At 42.7% G+C, this 22025-nt stretch overlaps 1 protein-coding gene across 1 annotated transcript; it reads right to left on the bottom strand.

The window, feature by feature from the left end:
• Window positions 1–266: 266 nt before the first annotated feature.
• Window positions 267–21780, bottom strand: Angel1 (angel homolog 1). Its single transcript, XM_046440777.2, has 10 exons — window positions 21661–21780; window positions 18243–18818; window positions 17217–17443; window positions 16720–16789; window positions 15682–16115; window positions 13207–13330; window positions 12799–12909; window positions 4017–4086; window positions 3328–3491; window positions 267–2378 (listed from the first exon to the last, which is right to left on the bottom strand). Exons 1-10 carry the CDS (start codon window positions 21722–21724, stop codon window positions 2218–2220), a joined length of 2001 nt encoding a protein of 666 aa, XP_046296733.1. The 5' UTR covers window positions 21725–21780; the 3' UTR covers window positions 267–2217.
• Between the last annotated feature and the right edge of the window lie 245 nt (window positions 21781–22025).

Here is a 22025-nt window from a genome sequence, read left to right as displayed (position 1 = left end):
AGCAGCCCAGACAGAGCTTTTTCTTCTCACCGGGAAGAAAGGCTGGCGGAGGGTTTGCTCAAGCCCATCTTCCTCCCAGACCGGGGAAGTAGGAGGTTAACAAATGCAAATTACAAGAAATTCCTCTTTTTGGATTTGGTCTTGAAACCCCACCCCAGGATCAGAAGCTCCACAGTCTCTTCCTTTGTGTCCACCTCATCCTCCATGACCTATCTCAAGACCCCAGGCCCTTCAGGGTCCTAATAAAAAGACCAACAATAGGGAGGTAAAAGGTAAACCTTTATTTGGAAAAAGGTGCCCCAGTTCTGCAGACTGCAGAATGAAGTTTAAATGACCATTTAACCACCACCACCCCCCATTTCATCTCTAAAACAGAAACAAATAAGAAAACAAAGAAAGGATAACCTGTCAACTCCGGCCTCTGCTGTCTTTAGCCATTTCTAACCTGCATTTCCTGGCAGAAGAGAACACTGATGGGCTCTCATCCTAGGAACAAACAGGGAACTGTCTTGACACCACCTCAAGCGGTGCCCAAGGACAGACAGAGTTAATGATGGGCAGGCAGGCCTGGGGCTCAGACAGGCACGTGCCTGGTACCCAGGAAACAAAGCTTTAAAATACACAAACATAAAAAAGGAAAAATTTCAGAACTTAGCATGAAAGCTTATAACCAGGAATGCAGTAGCAGAATTGGAGCTAGGTCTCTGGCTTTCAAAAAAGAAAAGAATATCAACTTCTGGCCCACCACTGTCCCTAACGCAAGCCTCTTGGCTAGTCCCTTCAGTCTCTTTCTGGAGGCTGAGTGGAGCAACAGCAAGTCACAGTGACAAGGGCCAGCTGTTGCTCTGGAGTTCAGGGAATTGGGAGGAGGTGGCCCAGGAACACCCTAGGACACACCCCAGACATGAAAAAGTAAGGCATGCAGGTGACACAGAGTGGGCTGGGGTCCCTGGGAGGGCCACAGTACCCTGTGCTACGGAGGGAAAGCACAGACACTGTGCATTGAGGGATGCTGGACAGAGCAAATCCTCAAGCATGGCCGCCCTGCGTTCTTGGACCAGGTTGGCCCAAAGCCATCTTTTTGCTGAGACAAATTGGCCTGTGCGAAACAGCAGGCTTTTCTAGAGAGAAAGTGGAAGGGAATGGGAAAAGAGGAGGCAGCAAAAAGTAAAAAAAACTGTGGGAAAAAAGAAACAGACAATTGCTTGTGGGTGTAGAGGAGAGAACAAGCCCACTAGGTCTTGGGTGCTGGTTAAGGCGGCTGCAGAGCCCACCTACTCTCCCCGGCTGTGACTCCCTCCTATGCCCAATTCTGTCGAGTCCACTGAGCAGCAGTTTCCTAAAGGTTCTTTCTCCCCATTCTTAGAAAGTTTTAAACTTCACACCACACCCAGCCCACTGAACCCCACATAAGATTTCAAACTTCTGCCTGTCTCAGGGCAGCCTGGGAAAGGGACAAGCCCTAGAGCAATCATGGCCAGCCTGCTGGGACCTCTGGGCTGAAGGCTCAGGGCCCACTGGGTAGGTGGTACATCCCCCTCCATCTGCTGCTGCAGGCTGTGGGGCCCATTTGTTCCCAGAGCCTAGACTGCAAGTAGGCCCTGGCTGGCAAGATAAAGAACTGACGAAACTCAAGAGGGTCACAAGAGGGAAAGCCCACAGCCCTGCTGCCACCTGGCAGCACCCAGCTCTCAACCTACCCTTGGGCACCCAGCCCCATGTGGAAAGTGGACCAGGCAGAGGCAGGCATGGCCGTGCTGGGCAGTCCCACCCCAAGGGGGCACATGTATCATATACACATCACATGTGTGCATGCCTTGCCAGAGGGTTAGGCCCAGGGGTCAGGAAGGCAGGGAGAAGGTCAGGTCAGAAGGTACCACCAAGAAACGGCCTAAAAGCAAATAACCAATGAGATCAATAGCTCCCACAACCCTGGTAATTAAAAATCAAGGGGGAGCGCTGGGTACATGGAAGGAAGGAGGACCCCCCCCCCGCTTCTGCCTCTCCCAGGGCCACTGAGTATGTGGCAAAGGATTAGGAAGAGGTTGGGGCAGGGCAGGGACCACAGGCAGAAAACGTGGACAGGCCTGGAGAAAGTCTAACCACGGACAGGAGGGAATGAGGGGGAGGGACATAAGTTTCCACAGCACAGGGCATTTCCACAGTCGCTGGTCACTGAGGTCTTCCGGAAGAGAAGCTCTCTTCCCCTGGGGGCCGTCACGGGGCGGTGACTTCCATGCCAAAGCTGGCCAGCAGGCAGAGATGATCTGAAGAGCAGAAGGGGTTGGGCAAGCCATTGGCGGCCCACAGAATCTCTTCAGAGAGGAGGGAGAGGCGGCCCAGGAGCTTGAGAGTTCCATCTCGATCCAGCCTATCACCTGGGACACAAAGTAGAACTCAGTGGGTAGAGCAGCCACAGCCACTCCTGGGGAGCACGACAGGCCCTCCAGGAACCAAGCCTCTGTGGGCCACATCCCTATGGCTGTGTCCCACCTCCTACAGCTTCTGGCTATGAGGCCTCATTTCCTCAGAGATGCCCCCCTGTGGTAATATCAATGAGAAGACAGGTGGGTGCCAGGGCCTATGGCAAACAGGACCATAGCCCAGGTACAGTTTTGCTTCCAAGAGAAGCAAAAAAATCCAAACTTTTGCTAGATACGCTGACACACGCCTGTAATCCCAGTGGCTCGGGAGGCTGAGGCAGGAGGGCCATGAGTTCAAAACCAGCCTCAGCAAAAGCAAGGCGCTGAGCAACTCAGTGAGATCCTGTCTCTAAATAAAATACAAAATAGGGTTGGGGATATGACTCAGTGGTCAAGTGCCCCTGAGTTCAATCCCTGGTACCCGCCCCCCCCAAAAAATCCAGACTTTCTATATAAAATCTGACTTTTAAACATAAACAATTGATTCTAACACTCTAAAAACTACATTTTAAACAAAATAGGCATGACGTTGGTAAACTCCTCCCTGTGACTACTGGTATGAGATGAAGAGAGAAAACAGGGCCTCATTTAGTTGTGTCCCCCACATTCCCACCCAAACAAGTCCAATCACTCCTAGTACTCTATTTTTACCCCTAAAATAGGGGTAGAGAGTGCCTATTTCACTCACCTCTCTCTGATGCTGGAAGGATAAATGGAGAAGGCAGGGAGGGAGCCTACAGGAAGAATGAGGGCAGCAGCCAGCACCAAGGTTGGTACAGAACCTGCTCCTCTGCTAATCATGTCCCAGCAGCCTAAGTTATGCCACCAAATGCCTGGCTTATTATCAGCAGATCCCCAGGACCCTGGAGGTAGCTTCTCAGAACCTTGGATCCCCCAGACTTACCAGTTCTGTTCCCATTCTCGCAGGACTCAGCTGAGAAAAAGATGTAATCCACTGTTGTTCCAAGACCTAAGGGCATCGTGGTGACCTCTGGACGGCCATGCTGGGGCAGGAAATGGGTATAGACTGAGGTCAGGTGGAGGCAGTGCTGGATGGTGCCTACAACCCTATAGGAATAGAGGGGAGATGTCAGTCAACAGAAACCATTAAAATTTCCCCAGATCACTTTCTCTCTGTGTTTGATAAAGCTTTTTTTTTTTTTTTAAAGGGATAATCCTAATGATTCAATCTCACCAAATACTTTTCCATGCTAATACAAGATGGGCAGACTTAGCTAAAATTAGCCCAGAAACAGACACATTGATACTGAGACCCTTAACCCTTAAAATCTGCATTTTCCACTTGCCACCTGATAAAGTATACCCAAAGTGCCCCTGTCCATGAGCCACCAAGCTCTCTAAGAGGCTTTACCTGCCTAGGAAGACATTCATGTGCTTTCTGTCTGCAAAAATAAGAGTGGGCTCCTCTGAGTTCTGCATATCCATATACTCTCTCCATGATCTTCTTGGGAGAAGAGCAAGAGCTTAGTAAAAATTGCTTCCCAAATCAGCCTCAGGATAGCCAATGGAATCCCTCTTCCACACCTAGGAAGGGGCTGAATAAAAGCTGAAGAGAGCTGGAGGGAAGTTTACCTGGGGAAGACAGGCTCAAGCTCAGATGTGTCTTCCTCAAGGACAGACTCGGCCCAACCAGCAGGTCGCTCTGTAGAAGACCAGAGAGAGAAAGCTTTTATCATTCTCAGTCAGTGAAGTAGGGTCATAGCTTTCCACCTTGAAATCACTTTTTTTTTTAATATTTATTTTTAAGTTTTAAGTGGACACAATGTCTTTATTTTATATTTATATGGTGCTGAGGATTGAACCCAGTGACTCACGAATGCTAGGCGAGCGCTATACCTCTGAGCCACACCCCAGTCCCTTGAAATCACTCTTAGATCCTTGTCTAGATTGCTCTAGAAGGATCTAGAAGGGGAAAGGGAAAGAAGAACAGTGAAGAGAGGAAGAAAATAATGAGCCAAGGTCAAGAACCTCAGGCCTCTAACAGAGACATTGCATTCCTTGGCTCAGCATTCTAAAAAAAATTTAATTCAATTTATAAAAAAGAATGGATCATAGAGTCACATGGTACAAAAATCAAAACGTGGGGAGGAAAAAAAAAAAATCAGTGATGCTTCCTCTTACTTCTTACCACTCAATTCCCCTCTCCAGAGGCGACCAAGGTTACCAAACTCATAATGTATTTCTCTAGAGATTTTCTATCACATAGCATTGTGTGTTATCTATATACATATGTAGATATGTATACGTGCATAAATACACACGTGTACATATAATATCACCATATATTCATTTAAAGAAAAAAGATATAAATTATCAATTATGAGGAAAGAAAGACGGACATAATCACAGATCCTAATGCCATTAATAGATATCGAAGATCAACAATGACAAACCCTTACCAGGACTGCTGAGAAAAAAGAACACTCAAATTACTATAATCAGGAATGAAAGAGGGGACATTACTACTAATGACACAGGACAAAAACAGAAAACAAAATTTTAAAAACTCCATAAGCAAATATTATAAACAACTGTAAGCAAATAAATTAGATAAGTTAGATAAAATGAGCAAATTCCTAGAAAGACGTAAACTATATAAACTGACTTAAAAAGAAACAAAATATCTGACTAGGCCTGTAACAAGTAAAGAGTTCGATCGGTAATTTTAAAACTTCCCACAAAGAAACACTCAGTCTTGGATGGCTTTACTAATGAATTCTACCAAAAATTTAAAGAAGAATTTATACAAATCATCCACCAACCTTTCAGAACATAGGAGAAGGAAACCCTTGCCGATTCTTTCCATGAGGTCAGTATTATTCCCATATCACAAAAAAAACTACAGGCTAATATCCCTTATGAACACAGATATGGTAGTATTCAATAAAATACTAACAAATCAAATTCAGCAAAATATAAAAACAATTTGTATAATACACTGTGACAATACAGGATTTATTCCAAGAATGTAAGGTCAATTAACATAATGCAACCTATTAGTAAAGACAAAAAAACATGATTATCTCGACAGACTCAGAAAAGACATTTAACAAAATACAACAACCTCTGATGATTTAAAAACACTCAACAAACTAGGAATAGAAGAGAACTTCCTCAACCTTAAGGGAATCTATTAAAAACCACAGCAAACACCATACTTGCTGGTGACAGACTGAAAGTTTTACCTCTAAGATCAAGAACAAGACAAGGGTATCTGTTCTCACCACTTCTAGCCAACAGTGTAACCAAAGTTCTCATTGGGTAGTTATGGAAGAAAAATAAAAGGCATCCATATTGGAATAAAAATAATATTATTTCTATTTATAAGATGACATGATCTTATATAGAGAGAAAATCCCAGTGGAGATTTTAGTATTAAGTGGAGATATCCACTAAAAACTATTAGAATCAATAAATGAGTACAGCAAAATTGGAGAATACAAGAGCAACATACAAACTATCATATTTCTATACGCTAGCAATGAACTAATCTAAACATGAAATTAAGAAAATAAGTCAATTTATAATATCATTGAAAAGAATAAAGTAATTAAAATAAAATTTAACAGAAACAAAATAAGACTTGCACACCCAAAATCATAAAACATGGAAATTAAAGATCTAAATAAATGGAAATTTTTCTCAGGTTCATTGTTCATAGACAACACTGTAAAATGGCAATACCTCCCAAACTGATACATGGATTTGTAGATCCCTATCAAATCCAAACTGGTTTTACAGAATTTAAAAAAAAAAATATTTTTGTAGTTGTAGATGGACACAATACCTTTATTTGTTTATTGTATGTGGTGCCAGAGATGGAACCCAACGCCTCACACATGCTAGGCAAGCACTCTACCAAGTGAGCCCCATCCATAGCCCATTTTACAGAATTTGGTTAAGCTGATCCTAAAACTCATATGGAAATGCAGAGGGCAAAAGCAGTCAAAATAATCTTGAAAAACAACAAAAAGGACTTTCCCAGTTTGAAAGTATACAAAACTATAGTAATCAAAGACAGCATAATACCAAGATAAGGATACAAAACAGAGAATGGAATAGAATTGAGAGTCCAGAAACCCATATTGATGTTCACTTGATTTTTGACTTGGAGGGGGTGACTGAAGAGTGACTGCTAACTCGTCTTTGTGGATGTTGACAATGTTCTAAAATTAGATCGTGGTGATGGGTATACAACTCTGAATATACTAAGGGTCACTGAACTATGCTTTTTAAATGGGTGGATTTTATAAAATATAAATTTCATCTCAATAAAGCTGTTTTAACAAAAAGAATAAGGGAATGTTATAGACAACTTCATGCCAATAAATTCGATAATTTAGATGAAAGGAAATGTTCCTTTTCATACATTACATTTTTCCTGTCAAATTCATTTCTATATTTTTTTGTTGCTATTACAAATAGGGTCTTATTTTCTTTATATTTTTTAATAAATCAATCAGCATTTTTACATGAGAATACTACTGATTTCTACATATTAACTTTGCACCTACTTTCTAAAATCATCTTAATACTAATGGTGTTCTTAGCTGGTTTTCTTAGATCACCAGTTATATAACACATAATAATCTCCCAACGCACATAATAATCTGCCCTCTCCTTTCCATTTTTACCTTTGTATTTTTTTCTTCTATTTCTATATTCTATACTTCTAATTCTGTTATCTCCAAACACAAATAAATAATGATAGTGGATGTCCTTGTCTTGTTCCTAACTTTAACAGGAATACTATTTAAGCAAGATGCTGATTTTTGGAGTTGAGATAACCTATCAACAGTATAAGGAATCATCCATTGTTTCCTTATTTAATATTCTTATTTTTTAAGTATGTAGAATTGATGTTGAATTTTGACAATTATTCTATGAATTTTTCAATAAAACACTGTTTTAGGTATATCCCACAAATATATTTTCATTGTTATTTTCTTAATATCCTACAGTTTCACTTTAAATTTCCTTTTTAACCTTAAAGTTTGTTTTTTGAATATTTTTTTGGTTGAAGATGAACACACTATTCATTTGTTTATTTATTTACTGTAGTAGTAGATAGACAGAATGCCTTATTTTATTTGTTTATTTAAGTGGTGCTGAGGATCAAACCCAGGGCCTCGCACATGTGAGGCAACCACTTTCCCACTGAGCTACAGCCCCAACCTCAACCTTAAAGTTTTTTAAATGTCTAGAGCATACTGTTTTCTTTCATGTTTTTAAATTCTATTTTTACTACACGTGCTTTGTTGTCAAAGTTATGGTCAATTCTAAGAAATTTCCCAATGAGTTTTTTAAAGTCTTCTTTGCTTCAATGTTTAGAATTTGATATGAATCAATAAAGGTTTACCATACAACATCGTACTTAGTTTTTTTTTAATATTCTTTTTTTTTTTTTTTTTTTGAGAGAGAGAGAGAGAATTTTTTTTATTTTTTAGTTTTCGGTGGACACAACGTCTTTATTTTATTTTTATGTGGGGCTAAGGATCGAACCCAGCGCCCGGCGCATGCCAGGCGAGCACATTACTGCTTGAGCCACATCCCCAGCCCTCTTTTATATTCTTAGTTACCTTTTTTTTTAAAAAATTTTTTTAGATGTTGATGGACCTTTATTTTATTCATTTATTTATATATGGTGCTGAGAATCGAACCCAGGGCCTCACACATGCTAGGCAAGTGCTCTACCACTGAGCTACAACTCTAGCCCTCTTAGTTACCTTTTATTCACTAGATCTATTGGAGACTGAGAGAGATGGATTAAACCTACTACTTATTTTCTGTTTATTCCTTGTTATACCTACAGTTTCACTTTGTGATTGTTGATGTGATATTATTTGGAGCATCAACTTTCATAACACTAATGTTTCCATTTTGAGATACATCCTTTGCCATTACAATATGCAAGAAAAATCACAGTGACCATCAGAATCTTAAAGGTGGTTTCCCCTCAATACCAGGTTCTGCCTCTGCACACAGTACTGTGTACAAACAGCATTGTTCTTTCAGTGCCACAGAAATGAAGGCTCCCACCTGCCCCTCCAGGTCACATGAGGTATAGCTACCTCTACAAAAGCATCCTGTCTCAACATCTTGCCAGGGTCCATTCAGCATAGGCAGGAGTCAAGCAAGCAAGTTCTGCAAGTATTTGGGAAGAGGACCACATGGATGAGTGGAGAAGCTGGACTGAGAACTTTTCCTACTTAGAAAGCTAACCAGATAGCCAGGTAGGTTTCTATGTAACCTCTAGTCAACATGTTAACTAGTGATTTACGAAAGTCACACTTATTAGCAATTATTTTTTCTACAATGCACAACTTGGGAACATACTTTCCTCTTACTTAGTTTAAGACCCAAAGCCCCAAGATTCAGTGCAAAGATTAGAAAGAAAACAGTGATCCCTTTTCAGTATCTGCTATACTGTTAGTGTGTCCTCCCCACACAAATTCATATGTTGAAAATCCTAGCCCCCGTGTAAGTGATGGTATGAGGTGGCGGCACCCCTGGGAGGTGATTAGGTCATGAGTATGGATAAGAGTGGGATTAATACCTTTACAAAAGATGCCCAAGAGAGAATCCTAGTCCCTTCTATTATGTGAGGACACAGTGAAAAGATGCCATAAATGAACTGGGAAGTGGGTCCTCACCAGACAACACATCTGCCAGTACCTGATCCTGGAATTTCCAACCTTCAGAATTGTGAAAAATAAAATTCTGTTGTTTAAAAGCTACCCTGTTTATGATATTTTTCACAACAGCCTAAATGGACTAAGACTGTGTCTTTCAGAATTATACAGTAAAAAAGAAATCATTAATAATTGAAAATATTTTTAATATTTATTTTTAGTTGTAGTTGGGCATGATACCTTTATTTATTTATTTTTATGTGGAGCTGAGAATCGAACCGGGGCCCTGCACATGCTAGGCAAGTGCTCTACCACTGAGCCACACTCCCAGCTCAATAATTGAAAATATTAACAAGAAGGACGTAAGTACCCTATTTATGAACTATTTTTTCACAAAGGGAGTTGGAAAGAGTGAGAATCACAATGTTTTGTATTACACAACCTGAGTGATGTGGAACGCTCCAGTGCAATGCAATGTCAGCTTAGGGGAAAATCAGACCATTACTACCACCACTGCGTTTCCTTTAGCATTCAGAGGCTCCACTGAAGTCACAGTCAAGTGGGCATGTTTTGATATAAGGTGGGTTAGATAACTGGTACTGAACTGGAATAGTATTTGTTGGCATATCTAAACAGATTCTCCTGAAAAAAATGAACTGAAACACTTATCTCCCTGTACTCCACTTAAATTTTCGCCCTCGAGGCCTAAAAATGGTGAGCTTTTTAGATTTGGAATGTGAAAGATTCATCAGCAGCCTGTTCAGCCCTAGGTGGGAGCAATGAACAAATGGAAGGGCACATGGCAGATCCATGCGTTTATCCAAATTTAATTTCAATTGTGAAAATACTATGTTATTTTGCACTGTTATTGAACTAGATATTCCCCTACTGTTGAGTGATTCTTCTCTACTTACAAAGTGATTGTCAGTATGTAGTTTAAAGGTCCTTAGTTTAGCTTTGTTATTAAATTTAAATGCTATTTTATGCTTCTTTCAAGTACAGCACTGATTTTTTTTTAAACAACTTATTATAAAATTACCTATGTAGGATTCTGTTATTGTTCAACTATAGAATTTTGAGGTCTAAACACATGAGCCACAGCTCTCCTCGCTGAGCCTGAGTGATACAAGCACTTATCTTGTTTCCTGGTACATGCTGGTCATTCAATGCATGGTGGCAATCACTGTACTACTACTGCTCTTGCTCTTGCCACAGTTATAATAATACTAAAGCTTTGCAATTGAAACAACAACAACAAAAAAAAAAAACCTGAGCCACTGAAATGTTCAAAGCTCTGTGGGTGGAAAATGCCAATTCAAATTAACTACAAGAAAAACAAATTCATCACTCACCACTAGACCTTTCACTATAGTTTCCTAGCCCTTGTCTGGTTGTCTATACTTCTCTACTAATTTCTTCTTCAAGCACTGTTGGTGGTTATCAAATCTTGAGCTAAACCTTTTTTTCTTGAAGCCTACTTTTCCAAAGTTGAATGTTGACATTAAGAAATCTGGAGCCAGGTGGCTGGGGTGTGGCTCAAGGTAAAGCGCTTGCCTCTCGCGAGTGAGGCACTGGGTTTGATCCCTCAGCACCACACAAAAGTAAATGAACAAAATAAAGATAAGTTTAAAAAAAAAAAAAAGAAATCTAGAGCCAATCTGATTATGGTTATACATAATAATAGCACAATCTTTTGGTTCAACTGCCCAAAGGATTCTTTGACTTCTAGTAACTTCACTATGATGTCTTGGTATTGACTCTCCTACATGATTTTTTACTGAAACATGATATGTCCTCTGAATCTGAAGAGTCGTATCTTTTCATTTTGGGGAAAGACTTCCTAAAATAAATAGTACTCTGAGGTTATTATATTGGTTTCCTTCTTTGTGGACTCCAGTTATGCATACATTGAATCTTATCTTTTACTACTGTCATTTTCTCTATAAATCCTTTCTTGTAATTTTTTTTATTTGTTCTAATAAGTTATACATGATAGCAGACTGAATAAATGACAGTAGATACCATACATAAAAGCATTATAATGTCTCATTCTTCTGGTTGTACATGATGTAGAATTACAGAGGTCATGTAATCATATATGCACATAGAGTATATAAATCCTTTTTATGCTTCCTTTTCTTTTTTGCTAGTTTTATTTATTTTGAGTTCCTGGCCTCTGTCTCTTGCTTCATTTTCAGAGTATCTATTCTTCCTTGTGCTTCATCCAACTTTGGCTTCATTCTATGTAATGTTTTGTTTTATTCTACTTCTTTTCCATGCTCCAAAACTTGTGTTTCATCTTCTGACATTTTGGGCTGGCTATGCAGTTCAGTGGATAAGCATTTGTTTAAATCCCCAGTGCCATAAAGAAAAAAAAAAATCATCTGATTTTTTGCCACATGCCTGTATTTATTTCATAAAAAGCAGTCACTTTCTCATGCACAAAGCCCTAAATTCAATCCCCAGCACCCACAAAAAAAAAAAAAAGCAGTTACTTGATTTTCTGGTCTTCTTATATAAACGTGATTGCCTTATTTTTTTTAATTCATGGGAAAATATTATAATTTCCCATGCTCATGGCAACAATTTTTATCTTTGAAGTGTCCTCTTTTTTCCCCTTTTCTTCTTTTATTTTTTGAAGCATTCTTTATCTGCTTTGGTTTTCCATTCCTTCTTTTTTTCTTATAGTAATTTAGTGCAGATCCCACACTGTTTTAGGCAAGCCGGGCTTGGAATTAGCGTAGATTCTTTTGCACTAGCTATCTGAATGGAGTTTATACAAAGGAAGGACTGGTTATGTACTCCAACAGGAATTTGCATGATGCAGTATTGTGTGAGGACTTTAAATCTTTATGTCTCCCCAAAGAGATATGCAGCTCTGTAAGTATCTCATTACCCTTCCACCACTTGAACAGACTGCTTAATGCAAATATGGTTTGGTTCTTTGATGGATCCTTCCTCCACTGCCTCTTAAACAGCCCAGGGATTTTCCTATCACACACTATCAATGCATTTTATTCTTGTTGCAAAAACGCAGGATTTGGGTTTTGTGCCTTAAGGTATATTCCTCACCTTGAGGAAATTTACTCTGCTGATTCTGTCTGAGATCCATTCAGCCCCAAGAGAAGAGTCTCTCCATACTTCCTCCAGCAACCCTGGAACAACGTTCAGGTATTTCTTGCAGCCATTCCACCTAAATCATGGCTCATCGTTTCAGATATCTTCAGATCTCCTACTTTTGTCAAATATGGAGTTTGCATTTTTTTCCCATCCTCTTTGTGCTTTGAAGTGGCTCCAGAGAAAAGAAGGCAAGAATGTCATGTATACTCTGCTACATTCAATCTGGAAGTTCTCCACAGGAACAACTGTTTATTACAACCAGGTCCACTGTCACCTTATGATTTCTGATGTCTTTTCCCCTAGAAACACTGTACACATGCTAGTTATTAGCAACTCAAGTCTCAAAAGATGATAAGGTTTACTTAGGCTCTTAGAGCTAGTAAGAACCCACACCTCTTGATTCCTGGTCCAGTGCTCTTAACACACTACACTTCCATAAATGCATACGACCAATGAACTCAACTCCATTTCCTTCTTGTAGACTTACTTCCAGAAGCTGATCTCTAAGAATCATATTTAGAAAAGACTAGAAAACCACAGAACTGACAAGAGTCAGGAGGGAGGAAGGAAGAGGACAAAGAAATCAGGGTTAGTTCCATTACCTGGCTTAGTGTCTGTCACTCCTTCCATGAGAACCAGTCCTACTGGTCGCTGACAAGCGATGTTACAGAAGCGGAAACGTAACAGGAAGTCTCGGCCATATTTACGTCTCTCTGTAAACCAGGAAAAGCCATACGGTGAAAGAAAGGAAAAGGAGCAACATGCTGAGACCTCCTTTGAACCCAGAAGCTTCCAGCTTCCAGAGGAAGTCTGTGCTGAAGACCAGAAGACTTTCCACTAGCTCTGATTTCAAATTGTTCATTTCACTGGGTGGCCATATGGAGGACAGTGAGAAAAACACAGGAACTTGCTAAAAGAATTGAGACTATACTTTCTCATCATTGAGAAATAAGCTTTCTCCCAAAATGGTCACGAAGACGAAGCCAACCAAGAATGTGCCATGTGCTTACCTAATCTCTTGGGGTGACAGGTGACATACTGACAGCAATCAGTGATGCCTAGGGAGCTGGGCCACAGTGGGACCTGCAGCTTCCTCTGGTAAAGCTGATGGGAGAAGTCTTCCTGTCCAGATACCTATAAGGAAAGAGCAAGATGGGAATGAGGAAACCAAGACAGAAAAAGGAAATAACAGTCCATGTTTTGGACATGTGAACAAATACACACAATCACACACTACACACATGGAATAAGCAACCCACTTAAGTCTCAGGGGAAAGTTAAAAACAGTTTAAAATATTGCTTTTTCACTAGAAACACTGCTATGTCCATGAAACAGGAAGGGGAAGTGAGAGGGTGAGATATGTGAATTAAAGTTATAAGCATGTGGTTCTAAGTTTCATCTTAGAAAAATCTATACAGTTCTACACAGGGAAAGCCAATTCTCAGGCACTTTAACTTAAGTTGGGAAGAGGTTTATCCTGACCTTTGGATCTTCAGGATCAAGGTCTAATATCTTGAGCCTACTATTGAGAAACCACAGGGTCAAACCAAATGGGAAATGCACCAAAGCACTTTACCGTATCTATGTCACCATCCTCGGTCAAAGCCATTGAGCAGCCTGGGAACGGACAGAACGTAGTGGGGGAAACATTCGGCAACATCAGTCATCTGTACATCTCCAACATGTGTAGCAAAATGCCCTTTATTTCATTTAACAATAACAAATATTTGAATGCCAACTATGTGCAAGACACTAGCTAAATGCTAGGGATAAATGTGACAGATACAATCCTTCTGCCCTTAAAGGGCATAAATTTCAATATGTCATCTGAAGTAAAACGTCATCTGAAATTTATCATCTGAAATTTAATGGCCAATTAAGAGCTGTGATTTTGGACAAGTTAGTTATAACTCTCTTGGGTTCAACATCCTTTACTGTAAAATACCATAAACAATTAAAAATCTAATAAAATAACTACCAATTACTGACTGCTTCCCTTAAACCACAAACTAGAAAACACTTTACATGCATTATTTTATTTAATCTATTAAAAAAAAAAAATCCCACATCTCTGATGTAGGTCCCATTATATACCTAATGTACAGATGAAAATAAGACTTAAGTGACCTGCCCAAGGAGGCAGAGCAGGGATTTGAACTCAAGATTGTCTGGCTTCAAAGCAAATCTACTACACCTCAGTGCCTGTCATGTGGTCGGCACTCAGCAAATTCTTTCTCCTGTTCCCTGAGCTCCTTGATTACGGCTTCTTTACAGAAAGATAATGGCCTTCTCTGGGCAACTAGAACATTGCTGGCACTTGAATAACCTTATTAAAATAAAAGCCCAAGTGCTCAGCAATAATCTAATTATTTTGTGTCTTTTCTCCACTGTGCTTTGCCAAAAGCTAACCAATAACAAAACAGAATAAAGAAATCAGCACAAGCTGAGAAAACTATGAACCATATATGCTATCAATATTCAGCAGCTAAAAGGTATAAAGTCAGGCACATGGCAAAAACCTGAAATCCCAGCTACTCAGGAGGCTGAGGCAAGAGAATCTCAAATTCAAGGCCAGCCAGGCCAATTTAGCAAGACCTTTTCTCGAAATAAAATAAAGGGCTGGGGATGTAGCTCAGTGGTAGAATGTTTAACTAGCATGTGCAAGAGCCTAGATTTGACCCCCAACACCAGGGAGTGCAGGGGGTGGAGTTATGAGAGAGATTCATATGCAAATTATTGACTGAAAACAAAAAACGAAGCTACAAATGAAACACACAATACTATACCATCAATTACGATATAACATCACAGATGTGTATATCACACATTGGCTGTTACAAGCAATCACAGCAGAGTCATAGAGGGCCAGAGCTCTGGGGCCAGAGCTCCTTCGGTACAAACCCTGGCTCTACCGCTGATTACCTGAATAACCAAAAGCAAATTACTTCTCTTGGGCCTTAGTTTTCCTCATTTATAAAATGAAAGCAATGATAGAAATATTGAAAATTAATGAGTTAATGCATGTAAAGTGCTTAAAATAGCACATGGCACAGGCTAAGTGCTTAATAAATGTAAGTTGTGATTATAATATCATAGAAACAGATATCAACATAAATAGATAGGAACCAATCTGAAAGACCACCACCAAATTTAGAACAGTCAGTATTTGAGGGAGGGTAGGGAATTTAGGTAATAAAGGGAGCTTCTGCCTTATGTTTGAATTCTTGCAAAAATGTACTTATGTATTACTTGTGAATTAAAAAATACATAAAAAAACTGAAAGGTTTTCAATACGCAAAGGTACTTGTGAGTTTCCAACTTCTAGTTTGAGCATAAGCTAATCAACGTAAGGAGAAAAGGCAGGAGGGAGCCAGAATAAGTGTAACCCTGACCCTACCACAGAAGCAGCACTTGACACCAACACCCAAATCTCTCCCTAGACCATGTTCCCTCCCCCCTGCCTGAGTGGCCTTCCCCATTTCACCTTCCAAGCCGGCATCCCACTGTACTGGAGCTCTCCGTCCCTGATGAAGTTGTAGAGAGGTGAATCAGGGACAGAATTCAGGTCCCCACACAGGATGATAGGGCAGTGGCTGCCATCTGACAACCTGGCCACCTTGTCCACTTCAGCCAGGAGAATGGCCATCTGGGCCAGCTTGACATCACCCCGGCGTGGGTTGTACAGGATATGAGTATTTGCCACGCACAGAGGAGCCACTGAGACCTGCCCCAAGCCTTCTGGGACTAGTGGCTGTAGCAGCAACACTAAGCCCACATTGTCCCGATTGAGGAGCTCCAAGCCAGGCCGGAAGTACTCCACAGGGCTGGCACAGAGCAGACGGAACCTGGTGGGCTTGTAGCAGACAGCACAGCCATCCGTTTTATACCCGGTCCTCCTCTTGTAGAAACAGGTAAAGCCTACAAGGAAAATCCCACCAAGGACATCGGTCAGAGTCCCTGAAGCCTGAACCCCTTCCAACCAGCGGCAGCAGATCAGGGGTGTGTCCCTAAGGCACTGTTCCTGCTGCTCAATAAGGGGAGTCCTTGTCCTTGACACCTCCTTGGTCCTGCAGAGATTCCCTTACAGCTGTAACCAGATGTCTGAAGGGCTAGAAAGGAAAGGAGGGAGGGAAAGGTATGAAGCAATAGAACATAACAGGAAGAACAAAGAATCTGGAGTCAGACAAGTTGGAGTCCTAGCTCCACAACCTACTAACATTGTAGTTTTGTGATTTTGAGCAAGTCACACAAAACTTTCAGAATCCCAGTTCTCTCAACTATAAAATGGGAATATAAACATTCAGCCTCACAGGATTGGTTACTTCAAGGGTTAAACGGCAATTATGTCAGAACTGCTTAAAAACTGTAGAACTCTGCTTTCTTTCTCACCCACGTGTGGAAAGTGCTAGCTCACAGGTGAGACTGGGGGCTAATCAAGACACAAGAAAATGATGTGGATTTCAGGAGAGTAGGTAAGGCTGGAGGAAGAAAAGCTGGCAAATATGACAGCAATCTGCAGTACCCATCATTCGCAGAGAGGGCTCCAGCTGCTCCCAGTAATGATCTTGCTGGACTTCCTGAAGACACAGGATCTGGGAAAATAACAAAGGAAACCAATCACTCCAGAGTTCTGGAATGTGACTCCCATTCCCTAGCAGGCTCCCAAACAGGAAACTACTATGGATCTCACGTAGGGTCACAATGAAACTGCCGACAGGACTGAATTCCCAGTCACCATCAATAAGAACAGGCACAGATTTAAACTGAGGAGGCCAGACAGGTGCACTAGATTTTCCTGCTCCTTGAATTCCTGTTTCCCTCCCTGCATAAAGGTGCTGGAAAACATATACCTCGAGAGTGTCTTAGGATCTTCCAAAAACTCAAAAGACTCTAAGCAGGCAAGCTCTAGAGCTAGAGGGGACTGTAATCACTATGGATGTGAATTCATTCTCTAAGAGCATCGGGAAACAGTCCAAGTCTAGCACCAATGCAAAATGGCACTTTCCCCTTTTCACTCACATCAGGGTCCCAGTGCTGGAATTCCTGCATGAGGTTTGCAAAGCGATAGTTCCAATTGAGGATGTCCGGATGGCAATGCAGATACAGCTCTGAGCTCTGCTGCATGAGATCCTGGGCCAGAATGTTGTACGACATCAGAGTGAACTGGAACTGAGGGCCATCCCCTGCCTCCAGGCCCTGAGCATCTGGCTGGGTAGAGAAATCCTCCCATTCTCGCCACAAGATTTCTGCAGAGGGGTTGGTGAGAAGAGTTCACAACGAGTACAGGTTACCCATAGGCCCTGTCTCCTCCACTCCTGACCTGTAATATTATGCCTCAAGTTCTTTTTTCCATTGCTCCTGTCACTATCCCTCTCTGTTGTGATTTAGACAGCCCTAAGGACATTCTGTAGACTAGAGAGCAAGCCCCACAAAGCCAAGAGCAATCTTGACCTGTTCACAACTGCATCCCCACTACCTAACACCCAGTAGATGCTCAAAAAATACTTGGCTCTCATTTTGGCTCCATTCAGGAGTCTCTGGAGAATCACTCAGCTGGTTGTAGTTTATAGTCACCTGAGATTAAAGACACTTCTGGAGTAATTCCAGTCTTGGGGCTTTTTCAACCTCTGCTCCTTTGTAGCATGGGGCAGCTGGGAGATTTCAAAACTATTTGAGCCACAGAGCTTTTCTTCACATTTTAATGGACTCTCAAAATGTAACTAGGCTAAGGCAAGGAGTGGAGGCCCTGAGACTTCTCAGAAAGCCCCTAAGTCACCTCTGTAGAAAGAGTGGAAAACCAGAACTAGCATCAGTCCTCAGTTCTCCCACTAGCTGGCTGTGTGACATGGCCCACTCCCTCTATGCACTGTGGTTATTTCATCAGTAAGTCCAGGGGGCTGGAAAAGATCATCTGCAAGACCTCTCTAGATCTGACACCAAAAAATTCTCAGAGACAGAAAGCAGCAGTGGTGGCGTTCCCACCAAGAACCTTCCCCAAGCCAAGCCACTCCCCTGGCTCACTCAATTTTAGTTTGCCCAACTCACCGTGATATGGTATTTCCATTGGAGGAGGCTGCAACTGCCCCAGGCCTTCAAAGGGCCAGATGGGATTCTCTTCCTGGGGCATAGGCTCTGGTGCTATGCTCCAAGCCACCATGGCAGGGTCCTCTTCCCACTGCTCTGCAGCCAGGGCACCCATTGGGAGAACAGCACAGTCTGCATACTGGGGGCCTGTCTGCACAGGGACAGCTGCCCACAAGGGACCCTGGACCTCTGGTAGCGGCTCCTCTCCTAGCACCTCAGGGAAAGGCTCATCCAGGTTCTCCGCTGCCCGCAGATCACTCAGCTGCCTGCTGGACCACTTGTCCTCTGAAGCAGCATCCTGTTCTCCAGGATTATCCATCAGGAGTGCCAGGCTGCTCTGGGCTAATCCCTTATCTGCAAGGGGACCCTCACTCGAAGTAGAGAGCACCTGGCTCGACCCTTCTTCTCGCCACTGCTGCAGCAGGCCCTCACACTCCTCCTGGTCAGGGCCCCGAGGGGCCATGGCAAAGTCACCCTCTACCTGGGGGGACGAGCTCTTCTCCAGGAGGGCATTTTTTCGACATGTAAAGAAAGCATCTAGGAGGAAAGCCAAAACATCAGGTTATAAGACAGCATCACCCAACCCACACTCTTCTCACAGTAGGAATGTAATCCCCATACTAGCAAGAATCATGGCCACCTTGCTCACCATTACACCATCATCAAGCCTGCCCATCCTAATTCCTGGAATACCATCACCAGAGCAAAGTGCTTACTATGCACCAGGTACTGTTATAAGTGCTTTAACATGACTTAATTTACATGGTAGGGATCTGATAAATTTCAGTGCATGAGTGAAAGAATACCTGTCCCACATAATCTAGGGCACAGATAGGTACACATAACCACATCCCTTTTATCTGAAGGTTGGTTGCTATTAATATAAACTCTCTGGTTCCAAAAACCACATTATATTAGAACTAATACATGACCATGAAACAGAACTGTGGGTTATGGTCTAGCACCAAAATTAACAAAACTAACTAAACTTGGACAATGCCCCTAGTCTAAGGACTTACTCATAACTATAAAATGGGAACAAAAGAAGTTCAGATTATCTAATCTCCATGAGGATTTTTTTAGCTCTATAAATCCCTAATCTATTAAGGCATTTCAAAATAAAAAGCCCTAAAGCAAACAGTCTTAAAATCTATACAACTTCTTTCTTTACTAACACCCTTGGGCCTCTTCTCAAAGCTATTTATTGTACTCATAAAATTTTCACAAATTTCATTATCTGCTTTCCCATTCCACAACATATCAGAGGCTGCAAATTAAAAGGTGCTAACAACTGACAGTTAAGAGACAGCTGTCATCTCTCTGCTACAGCAGCTACAAATAACAGCCAACATATAAGAAAGCAGATAAGATGGGTCTGGAATTGTGGCTCAGTGAAAGAACACTTGCTTCATCTGGGTGAGGCACTGGGTTCGATTCTCAACACCACATATAAGTAAATAAAATAAAGGTCCAACAACTAAAAAAATATTTAAAAAAAAAGAAAGAAAGAAAAGAAAGCAGGTTAGAGAATCTTTAAAATTCGAGCTTCAAATCCCCCATTGCAGTGTTTTGGTGTTGACAAATACTCTCAGTCCACCCTGAATCACTAATTTACAGCATAAGACAAGTACCATGCACAATGATTACCCACTGTCACTAAAGATTGACTTTATTGGCAATTTTTAAAAGAAAAACACCAACAGTTCCAATGTCTCACTTATGTGAATTTATTATACCACTCTAAACCTGTGACTTTTAACCCCAGTAGGAGGTTGGAAAGGGGGATTTTGCACACAGGTGACATTTAGCAATATCGGGAGATACTGTGGTTGTCACATGGTGGTAGTGCTACTGGCAGCCAGTGCTAGAGAACAGGGATGTTGAATGTCCTACAATGCGCGGACAGATTCACTCCAAATGCCAAGAGTGCTGAGAAATCTGCTCTAAATCTGTGAGCTGCATTGCTGGGCTTTATAATCTCGGAGACTTGCTAATTATCTGTCCCTTGAAACAACTCTGTGTATAGCAGATGGCAAAGGTTCTTGGTTTATATGCATAAGGTTACTAGTTTTCAAATTGAGTAGATTTTGTTGTTTGAGGTTTCTTTCTAAGAAGCAGAATAATTTTTTAAATCTCATTTAAAAACCAAATACACAAAGTTATTATAAAGTGGAAGTTTAATGTGTGGGTGGGGGGGCCTTCTCTGAGATCCCTAGAACTCTACTGTTCTGGAAACCTCTGGGCTAGCATATGTTACTAAAACTGCTCTCCTGGACATTGGACAAACTCCCAGACACTACAACAACATATGCTTAGTTCTCTGAAAACAATGGCTTCTGTAGAATTTCCCATTCCAGAGAAGTAAGGACACACAAGACAGGAAAATTCCTGAATTCACTGAACACCTACCATACACCAGGCAGGGTGTTAGCACTAGATATAATGAGCAAAATGGACATAGTCCTGCATCCTGAAACTTGTATTCCAGTGGCAGAGACCATAGAAATACACACACACACATTTATATATATTTTAACATGAAATGTATTATTACACACACAAACATTGTGTAGAGCTCCAGAAACAAAAAGCACACAATGCAATTGGACTCATGACTTAATACTTCTTGGTCCTGTCGCCCCTACACTGCAGAAGAGTCTGGGAGTTCTATGTGATCTCAGAGAGGAACTGAGGGGTCGCATAAGTCTCTGGAATTGCAAAGACCAGGAATGGGGCGCAGAAGCAGATTATGAAAAAGTGAAGGAATAACCCTCCCTCTTCTCTCTAAAGCATCCATGGGGCATTGCCCCATCCCACCACATCTCTAAGTCCCCGGGAAGAATGCTCCAGAGCTGGGGTTTAAATGTGTCTCTGGCTTCTGGGCGTCCGTTTTTCCACCAGACTCCGCTGAGCGAGCACAGGGAGCTGAGCGTCGGCGGTGAAGTGAGTAGGTGAAGACAGGTGCCTCCAGGATTCGAGCCCACCGAGCCCCGGGCCGCCCCGCCTCTACCGGCAGAGAATTCGGGCACTCGCCTGGGCCGGGCTGCCACCCTCCCGACCCCGGGGCGGCGGCTGAGCCGGCCCCAGAACCTCCACCCCACGGACAGCGAGGGCGGCCCTTTCCCCAGCCCGCGTCCACGTTAACTGTAGCCCGACGTCACCAGCCTCAGGCTGGAAGGGCCGCCCACGAGAGTCGCCGGCCCGGCCAGGCCAAGCCTCGTGGGGCCAGGTCGGGCCGGGGGCGGGTCAAGGACCGCCTCCCCACACCTTGGCGCTGCCGGAGGACCGTGGCCGGAGGCCCGGCGCTCCTCACGCCGCCCCGGGTCCCGCAGAGAAAGGCCGGGTCCAGGCTCCCGCCCGTCAGACGTGGGGCCGGTACCTGAGAGGGCGCGGAAGAGGCGCGCGGCCGGCAGCAGCAGGTAACACAAGCACGACGCGATCATGGCCGGCCCCCGCGCCGCCCTCCTTGCCGCCGCCCGCCTGGTCTTCCTCAGCTCGGCTCGCCCCGCCCCGCGCCGCCACGCCCCGCCCCAGCCGGCCCACGTGTGCGCCGCCCGCATCAACAACTTTATTGGCAGCGCAGCCGCAGTGCGCCGGCAGGGGAGGGGCGGGGCGAGGGGGAGCGGGCTCGGTGGCGACGCGCCTGCGGGTCTGGGGGTTGGAATGAGTGCCTAGCTGGGACTGTCTTTCAGAGGCCACACTTTAACTCCTACTTCTGCCACTAATTAGGTGTCTACCTTGGGG

Source organism: Marmota monax, unplaced genomic scaffold, assembly GCF_021218885.2.
Source record: "Marmota monax isolate L192 unplaced genomic scaffold, Marmota_monax_Labrador192_F-V1.1 WCK01_AAM20220418_F8-fsc00017, whole genome shotgun sequence".
NCBI classification, from domain to species: domain Eukaryota; kingdom Metazoa; phylum Chordata; class Mammalia; order Rodentia; family Sciuridae; genus Marmota; species Marmota monax.
Note: the sequence above shows the minus strand (reverse complement) of the source record. Positions and strands in the feature narration are given on the sequence as shown.

What these genes read in the sequence shown, in the direction of transcription:
- Angel1 (XM_046440777.2), bottom strand. Translation starts at nt 21,724, where the DNA reads ATGATCGCGTCGTGCTTGTGTTACCTGCTGCTGCCGGCCGCGCGCCTC. An exon ending in AATGGAAATACCATATCACG is followed by an intron (nt 17,444 to 18,242) that starts GTGAGTTGGGCA and finishes ACCCCTCTGCAG; the next exon opens with AAATCTTGTGGCGAGAATGG. An exon ending in CGAGAATGGGAACAGAACTG is followed by an intron (nt 2,379 to 3,327) that starts GTAAGTCTGGGG and finishes TTTGTGTCCCAG; the next exon opens with GTGATAGGCTGGATCGAGAT.